This window comes from Aulostomus chinensis, chromosome 3, assembly GCF_037954235.1.
Source record: "Aulostomus chinensis isolate RoL2024-O1b breed Wild chromosome 3, RoL_Achi_v1.0, whole genome shotgun sequence".
NCBI classification, from domain to species: domain Eukaryota; kingdom Metazoa; phylum Chordata; class Actinopteri; order Syngnathiformes; family Aulostomidae; genus Aulostomus; species Aulostomus chinensis.
The window spans coordinates 21,580,130-21,592,501 of record NC_141322.1 but is presented as its reverse complement, the minus strand read 5'-3'; the positions used below and the strand labels follow the sequence as shown (position 1 = coordinate 21,592,501).

General features: G+C 42.2%; 1 protein-coding gene across 2 annotated transcripts in view; it reads left to right on the top strand.

The window, feature by feature from the left end:
* kaznb (kazrin, periplakin interacting protein b) overlaps nt 1-12,372 on the top strand; it is a 102,643-nt gene that overhangs the window by 19,238 nt on the left and 71,033 nt on the right. Inside the window, exon 3 of one of the 2 annotated variants that reach the window (XM_086199649.1) lies at nt 3,528-3,682. In XM_086199649.1, the coding sequence (XP_086055775.1) occupies nt 3,528-3,682 (155 nt within the window). Of the gene's footprint in view, nt 1-3,524; nt 3,683-12,372 lie in introns of both variants that reach the window. The other variant, XM_086199648.1, reaches the window with a different exon arrangement.

Genomic DNA, 12,372 nt, shown 5'->3' with positions numbered 1-12,372 from the left:
TGCATACTCATCTATGGAAACGTCTCAATAATTCATTATTTGTTCTAATCAAGATTCCTCCTTCTCTCTGATGTGGCCTATATAATTAAATTTAAGTCAGGAGGCTGTTATTAATGTTGAGCATTCGCTACTGTGTCTGATTCCTGAAAACAAGCTTTGACATTTCCTCACTCACACAGTCCCACCAGATGATGGGGGTGTGTGATCATCTTCATGCTGGAGATGATTGCCTCCAAAAAAACCCAAAGAATATCAAATATGCAGGTGGAGATAGAGACCTGAAGGAAATATACTCCTCCAGACCTCAACTGCTGTCAAACACTTACCAGGGATGTCAGCAGCCTGGAGAAGAGTTTCCATGTGCGAGAAGCAATTAGTTATTACAAATGCTTCAATAAAGTCAAAAATCAGTGTTTTCTGCTCCATCTGTCATCGGATGCTTTATTCTTGAACTACGGCTTGTGACACGTTACATTTATAGAAAGCCACCCGTCTTCCCCACCACCTCTCACAGAGTGTGAGAGAACACACTGAATAAAAATTGAAAGCAAAGAGGAGAGGGTGTGTCTGTCCTCTCCGTTTGACAGCATGTCATTTTCAAAAGCAGCGTTTCATTTCGCTCTGTCTTTGGCAATCATCGGGGCAGAGAGGTACACCTTGTAAATGTTGAATGTGAAATTAGAATCCAGACCTCGTGTCATAAACATTTTACCCCCCCCCCCCCGCCCCAAACACACACATACACACACACCCCACCCTGTGCTGTTTTGATGTATGCTGCACTGCCTGCAGGGCTGCTGTATGATCGTAAACCTGCCTCTTATTTCCTGCTGTTCGAGAAAAAGCCGGACGGTGTGCCTATAAATCTTTGATCATTCTGGTGAAAAGCTAATCTTGGCTGATGTCAGTGAGTGCCACAGTGCTATGGCTTGCTCAGATTGACCTCTGAGCCCTCTCATTGATGAGTGTGTGTTTGTATGTAAATTGCTTGCTTGACTTGGGGAAAGTGTCGTGACCTCTTGAACATTTGCTGTCTCCACGGACTGATATGATAAGGCTGTTAAACTGTTCAAGATTTGACAATAATTGTTATGATATGTTAAGTTTTTTTCAATTTTACTGCTTTCAATGATTCAAATTAATAATGTTTTCTCTGGCTTTATTTGTTTTTGTTTCCTCCTCTTCTAAAAATGGAAAATTAATCCTTTTCCACAGTATGACAGTATCACATTGTACACATTCTGCCAATTGACTGAAGCTAAATGATGTTAATGCTCAAAGAAATATTCTACCCTAATTCATTATATATGCTTTCAGTCCGCTGTTTTGTTATGAACTGCTACAAAACAGAGCTTGCTGTTATAATCTATCCATTCATCCATATACAGACAACAAAATATAAACACTTTAAATAAGATGAAATAGTTGTGGATTAAAAAAAATGTGGCACATAAAAAAACAAAACAAAAAACAAAACAATTTGCAGCAAAAATATTTTAATTTAAAAACATCCACTGGAATACCAGCAGTTGTCAATCAGAGACAGTTTGTCTGGATATTGACATGCTGATGTACCCGATGGTCCAGAACTTTCTACAGATGCTCTATAGGCACGTGTCTGGAGAACAGGGAGGTTTTCAGCTTCCAGAAAATGTGTGCTCAAGCTAGCGGTTGAGGTGGGCCACTGTCACGCTGAACAGGGTCTTGATGTGAGCACAGGGCCCATTGATGAGATGCAGAAGCTCATCCAGGTGTCCAACTGCATTCATGTCCTCATAGATGACAGCACTTGAAACGCTTCATTGGGTTAGATTATGTGTGTCCAACTGATGCTACTTGCTGGATTCATGATTCTGATTCCAGTGCGGACAAACACATAATCCAGCTTCTCTAAAGTGGAACTGTTGGTGCAGAGATTCCCTGGTTCGAATCACAAAATCGATCAGCTGTTTGGTCACGCAGATTCTGCAGAGTGATGTTGAACTGGTGCTGTGACACGTCCTCTGAGGACATGCTGTTGATTGGCTACTGGGCCAGATTGTTGGAACTGACTTCAAGCTATACGTTCACACAGGGATCATTGAGAGCGTCAAAGTGACTGGGAGTCATTTGTTTTCATCCGTCTCTTGGCAGTGAGCACTGGTGCAGCCGTTGCTCCTCATCCACTCCTGAGACAGTGTTGTTGGCAGGACAACCAGAGTGAATTTTGACAGTCTCACTGTGTGAGCAGCTGTTAAAAATGACTATTTACATTTATAGCAATCTGCTTGCACCATGTCAGTTAGCCCCTCCCTGTGTCAAATTGTTAACTGATGAATCTGTAGGATTTGGGGCCCTTTATTGACCATCGCGATGAACATCTGTGTTGTGATCAGAGCTGAATTAGCTTTTTTATATTCTGGGTCATCATGGCTGGATTATCTTGGCTCTCACTAACAGTGATATACAGAATTTGTGAGCAGAAAACAGTCTTTGGGCACACAGAATAAATGTTTGAGGTAGTTATTATAGGAACTGAAAATGTGGTCCATTATGATTTTTGTTCAGTGTAGAATTTAATTGATTTGGTCTGAGCTTTTTGGCTGCACAAGCATAAACTATTTGTCAAACCTGAGAGGTCACTGGCAGGCTACAGCTGATTAACATCCATCCATCCATCCATACCGCTTATCTGATAAGGGTCATGGGGGGAGGCTGGAGCCTATCCCAACTGACTTCAGGTGAGAGGCGGGGTTCACCCTGGACGGGTCGCCAGTCCGTCGCAGGGCCATCAGGAGCAATTAGGGGTTCCGTATCTTGCTCAAGGATACTTGGACATGGTCACCATGGGGAAGTGAGGATCGAACCAGCGACCCTTTGGTTGCCAGACGGACTCTCTACCTTTGAGCCATGCCGCCCCGCAGCTGATTTTAATATACTTAACATAAAATAATATTTGAACATGAATATGAGGCTCATTTGTAAAATTAGTACATACACTCGCACCTGACATATGTTTGCAGCTCCGGTGGGCAGCTGCATTAAAACGATCTGGTGTGTAATCTGACAGTCTTGAGACATTTTAGACATTTCTATACGACTCCCCACCGGCTTTGACCAAATACCATAATGAAGCAATTTCTGAGCAAATCTTAAGAGACAGAAATGATCCAAAGTGCATAATGTGTTGAAATAGCCACTAATGAAAACAAAACATATTACCACTGAAAAATGGATTATATAATAGAGTGAATGTGCTTCCTCTGCTTTGGTAATGGATTTAGCCTAATGATGCCCCTCTCACCCAAAAGAGGGATTAATTTGATGAGGAAAGCAGTGGAAGCAGCTGTGGCCGTTAAGGCGAAATACGTTAGTTCTCTGAATGAAGTGTCTCGGATCATTCAAGTCTGATCCCTTAAATTCTCATTAGTGAAAGAAGAAAGAAAAGCTTAACAAGGACCAGTCTTTAGTTTACACTGACAGAAGAGAATTATTGTGCTTCTGTTTGTTCAAGTGTTTCCTTCTCTATTTTGACTCTTTTGCAGCAGTCCAGTCTCTCAACAACCTGAACGACCAGATCGCTCAGTTTATGGTGACCAGACCTTGTAACCTGGCTCATGAGGACGAAGCCTTCATGCCTGGTGAGAGGGACACCTTGAGGAAGTCCATGACTCTGATGAGGCATCTGCTAATGGACGCTCAGGTACTGCCTCCACCCTCTCAAGCTCTGATTACGTGCCCTTTAAATACCAAAATGAAGCTGAACGCACGGCGCACCCATAGCGCCAATGCCCGGAACCACAGCTCGCTTATTCAGTGATGCCATGCAGTTTGCATACCGTATTGTTTCCCCCAAGGGTACTGTAGGTCCCATCCTAAAGAATCAAACATACCTTTTTTAAAAAGTACGTTATATATTTATATTAAATCTCAAAAATAGCGCGAGTGTTGCTGCAGCAGCTCAGTGTTGGCTCGTACAAGTAAAAATGCTAAGCTAACAACATAGGTTTTTTTTTTCCACTTTATGTAACTCACTTTTCAGTTACCTGAAAATATCAATGTGATTGTCAAAGGCTGTCTTAAGGTTTCAACTAAAGAGCGTTATTCTGTTCCTGCTGCCAGAGTTGCTTAAGTTAACTGTAGCTAGCGGGGTCTTACCTTTCAGGCTATCAAATATGTTGTAGTCTTCACCTTTTAGACAGATCTCTGCATTTGCTTGGTTTTTCCACTGGTTGGCTGTGTTGCCATGGCCTGTTTTGCATTGTCACTGTCAAATGTTGCAGAGAACCTTGTCTTCATCAGGTTTCAAAAAATGTTATCACACTTGGGACCCTTTCCCATCGCCATGATGGATTCATACACATTGCAGGGGAGGATCAGCGATGTGCTGTCAGGGATCAATATTTGGTTTGATTGATTACACATTGAAAGCTGGTCAGTACCCTTAATCATGGTACCCAACACTACTAACAAGACCTCCCCGAACACATCTGTATGTCTCCCAGTGCAACCAGAGTTTGACCTGCTGCTGCTGAGCTGTTCCACTGGAGCAGCAGAGGTTAAGGGCTCAGCTCAAGGGTACCTGCTAATGAGGGAGGGGCATTTCTCTTCCTGGTCTGGGGAACTGATTACCTCCCGGTCACAAGTTTAACTGCAAGTACTGCCGCAATAATCATTCGTTCTTAAAGTGTTCCTACCATTTGTCCTTTCATTCATATTCCCACTACATTTGATGAATGTTATAAGTCGTAAATCAGTGATGTATTTATGTCATCAGTTAGACGGACTAGCATGATGGATATCGTGTCCCCCCTCTATTCTGGAGGTCTGTTCTCTGATGAAGAGTCACTGATTAAAGGGAAGGTAATTCAGCAGAAGGCTATTGCTTTCACCTCAGTGGTATGCAGGCTGAGGTAAAACAGTTTTTCTGTGAGTCAGGAATACAGCATCAGCAGGTGATGGATGAGCGGGAATCACAGTGGCTGATGGAATGCTGATTCTCTCCCAGTGAAGTTGAAGTACGAAAAAAAGAAGTTTGCCTGTAGTTGGATGTTAAGTGAAGCGCTCAGGCGCAGTCAGCATGACAGATTTGGCTGCCTGTTGGCATTGTTTGTCTCAGATTGTACACCCACAACATTTACATGTTTTCTAGTTCTTTTCTTTGAAAGCACTTAAACTAGAAGGCCCAGACAGCTTGAGTTCGGTGGTCTCAACTGTCAGAGGACAAAACCAGATCACCAGGGGATACTGACATAAAACTGTTGCTATGGCAATATTTGCAGAAAAACTCAGTCTCAGATTGGTTGCAAAAATTTGTCCATTGTGTGGGCTGCTATAGATACGAATTAGAGGACACAAGTGTATCATCCCTGTGCAAGTCTTGTCTGATTTGGTACTCAACCAACAACAGCCCCCCCCCCTCTCCATTTTGATATAATGGCTGATATCCCTGAAAAACTGAAGGATATTTTGATGAAATTTGTAGAGGCCGTGAATTTTAAATAGACGGACAGACATTAAGCTCTGTGAGATGGTGTAGATCGTGTTCTGGGTCAATAATCTGGAAGCCCATTTTTACTGGTTGGGAAAGAAAATGGATGAAGAGTAAAAATGAACTGATACTGATATTCAGTACATTTGAGCCTGAAATGTCACAGCGAGTCGACGCGACAATGTAACTGTCCAGCACAGGCAACATTCTCTTTCGCTTTCATTTCACCTTGAACACGGCATGTTGCCAAAGTCAAATAGAAAGCTGCAGCAGCAGGTAGGCAGTGCAGGACAGCGCAATATGAATGAGGATGCCACCACGTTAGCAACAGACCGATACCAGTCAACCATGTGCATATTGTCGGATTTCAATGATGAGCCAATAAATCGTGGCATCCCTACTGAACGGATTTTGATTCATATTCAGTATCCACATAGCCTCTGCGGCTCGTGAATAGAGCATGAATTAGCATGTGACCGAAAACTGGTTGTAGGTCTTCGTGATATTCATAATGTTGGTTCATTGTAAAACACAGAGATTTGAATTCAACAAACAAAGATTCCCTGTGTAATTGAGTTTCGTAAAATGCGAGCTAATGTCACTGTACTTGATCACCTCTCTTCCTTTCATCGCTCAGACCACAACGGATGGACATTATAACCACAGCCAGATTATGCATCAGTTTTTGTTCTGTGTCTCTGAGGTCAAGCACAAGAGGTCAGGCTCAAGAGGGGTCTCATTCCATGCAGAGGAACATCACTCATTCAGGGAGTCGTGCTTCTGTTAGATGGAGTATGAAATCAGTCCAGTCTTCTTTTTCCTCCTCTTTTTAGGATCCAGCTGTCTCTCTGTGCTTGTTAGTGGAGGAAACTTAAGGCTCGCCTCTGATGTCCAGTTAACTATTTATAGCTGCTAGTAGTCGTGTTATTGTTTTATTCACTGGATGAATAAAGGACTCTCAAAGACTCCTGTCCAGTCCTTTACACTATTGTATATTATAAATATATTTTGAGAACATTTTACAACACCGAATGATTTAGTTTGTCCGTGTAAAATCATCATCTGATGAATTCAGCATTAAAATTTCAAGTCCACATCCACTAAAAGGTGGGAAATTAATTTAGAGGGGATTTGAATAGTTTCTCTTTGAATGCTGTCCCAGAATTGATTGCCTCATTTGTCATTTGCACAGATGAATTATTTATGTCCCTGATGCTGTGTGGGGTGACTAATCAAATGCGTTTCAGTGGGTGTAGAGGCTGTGAATTGATGAAGTGGAACATTTTACTGCATTCGGTACTTTGGTGAAGAAGTCAGTGGTTCCACGATTGTGGCCTGACACCATCACACAGATGATGCACAAAAATAACTGACCAGTCATTTCATGATCCCCTCTGCTCATGTATCAACACAATAATACAAATAAAATCCTTCAAAAAAGGCAATACTTCTTTTTACCTATTTAGAAATACCAGAATATATAACTATTTTTCATTTCATAATGTTTCCTGCTGGACACAACATGTGTTGTCCATGCTAATGAGCTGGAATTCCCCCATTGCACTTTTAATGCTGAATAATGCACAATGATTGGCAACCTATTTCTTGTAGTGTCACAAGTTATGCTTGTAGAACCGCCTCTTGAAATAAAATATTCATTTATTTCTGAGCTATTTCCTCGGTGAATGTGAAAACATCCTTCCACACAATGAAGCTCAGACATTGAACTGTAGGAACCAGACACTCTCTGAGTGGAGGACCACCTCTCTGGGAGTGCTTGTCTCACCACCAGACAGTGTACAAGTCTGAGCAAATAGTCATTCGTGCAGGTCAGTGATCACAAACAGCAGCAGAGGAAGTTGATATAAGTTTGTACAAACTGTGCTGAGATTTCAGAAGCCCAGTAGAGAAAGTGGCAAATTGTTTTAGGATAGAAACGTGGATGGGGAACTTTTATTTATACTTTTTTTTTTTAACTCAGCCTATCATCAAGTTGATATCTCCAACTCTGTTTAGTATTATTGTCTAGATATTGGTCTTTTAAATGGCAAACTTTGTAAAAACAGCCTGCTAAACTTGGTTTTGTCTTAAAAAGTTTTAGCATGTTGATATTTGCTTAGCGCAGCCGTGACGAGGTAGAGACCATTAGTGGGCATGCAGCCCTGCAGCTACATCTGGATCTTCCCCCTATTTACTGTACATCCACCACGAGTGGGCGGACCACTCGCCTCGACAAACACTTGTGTAAGTGAAGTTATTGAGACTATTCATGCAAAAACTAGACATAGAGCTGTATGTATTTCACCTACATAAATGTTATTCCTTGTTGCTTTGAGGGATGTTACTACTCTGTTTTGCCAGAGGCTTCATCAGGTATGATAACCAATCAGGAGCTTCAATGACTTTCAAATTTCTCATCGGGGTTTTTGGTTTGGAGGGGTTCCAGATGTAGCTGCAGGGCTCACTAGGTTTGGCGGATCTCCCTGGGATGGCGCTTGGCGACAGCCTCACACGTCTTGTTCTCTTTTCTATTTATGTTTACATATAATCTATACAGCACACCTCATACTCAGCATTCCAATGTGCATTTCTGCTGATTTTACCTTTTTCAGCAGCCTCACAGTTTCAGAAGTGTCACTGGGTTCAACCGAAACCTGCACTGTAGGAGGATAAATGGAACTAAGGATTTTCAAAAGCCAGAAATCGTATCTGATTGTACCGAAGTGGTAAAGTGCTAGTTTAGTCACTTCAAGCCAAACTCTAACTCAATTCATTATTGACCAGTGAAGAATTAGAGGAGGAATCTGAGTTGGAGCCCAGAGTACATTGGGAGACTAATGATCCACAGAGATTTGAGTTGTCCTGAAGCTGTTAGTGAGAAAATAAATCAGTTCAGATTGTGAACATTCTGAATTGATAAAAAGTTTGACACAAAGAGACAGAGCTATTGTCACATATAAGAGGACAAATGTGGTGGAGAGAATGCAGTAGAAGAGAAGGCTCACACCATAATAGATCCCCAGTTTCTCCTATTTTTCTTCAGTAATTTTGAGTCTGATTGCCTGCTGTGGATGATCATTTACCTTATGAAATTCTCATTATTTGACACTGTCTTCATCCTGTACATGTCCTTCAGAGTGCTGGGCTTGTTCTTTTTAGCAGTTGCACCTGGTAGTAATCTCCCAAAAAGATTAGGGACACAAAAAATATTAATGAGCACACATAAAAAGGGCAGTATTGCAAACGGCTGCAGGGACGTGTCTGTCACAGCTGATGATGAAGCGGGTGAAATTACTGTCTGGGTTTATATTTTTCTGATGTAGTATACATTCAGAATATCAAACTGTCTCCATCCATCCATTTTCTATACCGCTTATCCGTAAAGGGTCATGGGAGGGCTGGAGTCTATCCCAGCTGACATTGGGCGGGAGGCAGGGTTCACCCTGGACAGGTGGCCAGTCTGTTGCAGAGCCATCAGGAGCAATTAGGGGTTCATTATCTTGCTAAAGGGTACTTGACATGGTCACAGGGAGAAGTGAGGATCGAACCAGCGACCCTTTGGTTGCCAGACGGCCACTCTACCTCTGAGCCATGCTGCCCACATCAACCTCTTTACTGGGGATAATTTAAGATGACAATGTGACATCCATCGGATTTCATGATGCATGTCAGATAGTGAGACTTCATCATCCTTCAGTGGCAGAAGCTGTTGCGGATGTTTGAGTCAGGTGTGTTCTGGGTGCCCATGTTTCTATGGAAACCTGGAGCTGTCATAAAGCTGATCTGGATCACTTCACGCATCTTTCAGCAGACCAGAGGTGCTCACCTCTATTTCAGAGAGAATTTGGGTGATATGAAAGGGCCTCTCTCTCTCTCTTCTTGAGTGACAGTTTTTGCTCTCTTTTCAGCCTTCTTGTGGGGTTGTTTGTGTCTGCCTGATGTGGATCGCTGTCTTGTTTTTGAGTCTGAGAGTAAGCTCAGATCTGGCTGCACATCCTCCTGTGTCTTTCTCTTGCAATCATAGAGAGCTTTCCATTCGTGGAGAGAGACCTACTGTACCAGCACATTTACATCTCAAAAACTTAAATATTGATGCTCTAAGATCATCAGATTGTGACACATAACTCACTCCTTATGCGATTCATACCGGGGGCACCCTTTGATGGATGGATGAGGCAGCAGCATCTCCACTAAATTCAGTATAATCTTATTTACATCAAGTGCAGTGACACTGACCTGCAGACCTTTGACCACCTAAAATCTTCTGTTCATCCTGACGTCCCAGTGGGGGTTTGAGCCAAATCAAGAAACCCACTCAAAGCGTCCCTGACAAATCTTAAAGAGTGACCAGTCTTTGACCACCAAAATCTCTTAAGTACATCCTCAATTCCAGTGGATGTTTGTGCCAAACCGAAAGAAACTTCTTCAAGGAGCGTGAATGAGAAATTGGTACAATTTAGCTTACATGTGAAGTGACAGTGACCTTTGACTCAGTGCATCATTGAGTCCCAGTGAAAGTTTGTGTCGTTTCAGTGATTCCTGAAATATAAAAGGACAGTCTTCGCGATGGTCGGCCTGATGGACAAACCCGAAAAATCGAATCCTCTGTCCCACAGCTTTCTTATGGTTAAAACTTGGTGGAGTGTTTCATAGTGATGTGAAAGGCCTTACATGACATTGACAGCCTGCTCTGTCTCATACGGATGAAAAGGGTCCCTTGGACGTCAGGATCACGTGCTTATGACCATGATGATTAAAGTGTCTCCTATTGATGAGAATGAGTGGGATTTTCACATTTGATATGGCGCCAAGCTCCTAGTTTATTCTGTTTGACCCATCCAGAGGGAGAAAAGCACAAAGTTATCCATTTGTCCATGTTTTATCATTCAGCCATGCACCCCTTGTGATGCTGCTGTTGCTGAAGTTGCCTCCACAGGATTGAATCTTGAATAATTCATGAGAAAACATCAGCCGCTGTGTATACACCAGACATGTCGGGGGACATTAATGTGACACAGAGGGACCCTGGCATAGCCTTTACTTCCCCTATCTCAACTTTCTTCCACGTGTCATCTCAACCTCCTTAATACAATTATTCGTTGGTGTTCACCTGCTCTTGTTTACTGAAAACCTTCTTGCACAACCCCTCATCAAAAAACAAGGTCTGCGGAGACCAGGAGAGTGTGGGATCAAAGATGGGATACTTGTTATCAAAGCCATTGAGTTCCCTGTTGACCTTAGAGGAGATTTAAATGCTCCCTGCCTCCACAGCTGGTAGGGTGGTGCAGAAAATAATAATGACTCTCCCTTCTATCTGATTCCCTGCCAGAAGCAATCGCTCCGAGGAGGCCAGGAAGCCATCAGGCCCCGAGTGACGCCAGACACCTTCCTTTTTTTGACCGTCACATTTCCCTTTTTTTTGTCGAGTCCAGCTGGAGTTCGACCTCTGATGATGAAAAAAAATCCTGTTCATTGCTGTGAAATTGTTATATTCGACCAGAGATAATGCACCTGTACAGGTCAAAGAATTAACCTATTTTATTCCTGTGAGGTGTTGAATATAATTTGGGATTTAGAAGCAAAATACAGAGAAAATATGATATAATTGCTACTCAGATAAAGATGAATTGTTTTGTTTTTCTGTGGGTTCTCTAGTACAGGAAGTGATATTTGCACCATAATGCACGCATTGATCTCCTTCACCACCCTCTGGCTCTACTGAACAGTCACACAATCCGATGTGGCCGTGGTGAGCTTGGTGGTGGTGGTGTGTGCGAGGCCCTGCTCGTCACTGCTTGTAGTTTTAGGCCTCCTGAGCACGAGGGACAGGGAGTTCTTTTTGATGGGGGAATGCAAGTTTTTAGTTTTGAGTCCTTTCCAGTTGTTTGTGTGAGGGCTGGTGGAGAAAGTCAGATGGAAGCTCGTGAAAGACGGAAGCTGTCCCTGCTGCAGTGTTGCATCTGCCCATGGTGCTATTGCGTTACCTTGTTACCTGAGAGTTGGGATCACATCTTGAATGAGTTTGACTCGAAGCAGCATTTCAATACCTTCCTGCCACTCCACATTTGGAGAAACCTCTATCTCCTCTTTGACCCTCCAGCATTTTCTTCTCAACTTAATAAACTTTATTAAAAGTCTTACTCCCTTTTCCTACTGGAGTTTTTTTTTTTTTTTTTCCACGTCAGGAACTCCCTTCACGATAACATAATTCTAAGAATTTTATTAGAATTTCTTCCCAGGGAGCAACTCATCCCCTGATCCCACCTAACAGTGGAGTCCGTGGGGAAGTGGGAGGTTTCTTCAATTTCTTCTCACAAGCCATCACTGCATTGAACTCAAAATGAAACAGACACTCATTCCTCACCGCTGCTACCGTACATAAAACATGTGTTCCTTGCCTTGCCATTTTGCACTGTACAATTTAAATTTAAATTATTTGACTACTTTTCTTGTTGTGCCGTATTTTCGTACTTTGTATAATATTTCTTTTTATTTGTACAGTATATTTTATAACTTATTTATCTATCTTTGTATCAGAGTTGCACCCCCATTTCGTTGTACCTGACCATACAATGACAATAAAGGCATTCTATTCAATTTCTTCACTGCAGCAGATAAAGTTAACTCGTCTACTTGTCATCTAATATCATTCCCTTTACTGAGGGAGCCTCCAGAAACTAAATCTGCTGAGACGCTTTGAATCTCTAGTGTTAAACTTAATTAAATCTGTTTGTTTAGTTCTGTGGAAGCATGATACGTTATATTGTTCCTCATTTAGCTTTAATGTCATGGTTCTCTCTTCATTTTCCTTATCACCACATATTCTGCTGCATCTCTCGCCACCACCAGGACACATACAGTACCGTGCATGCATGGAAAGATGAAGTGAGGAAAGACTAAAA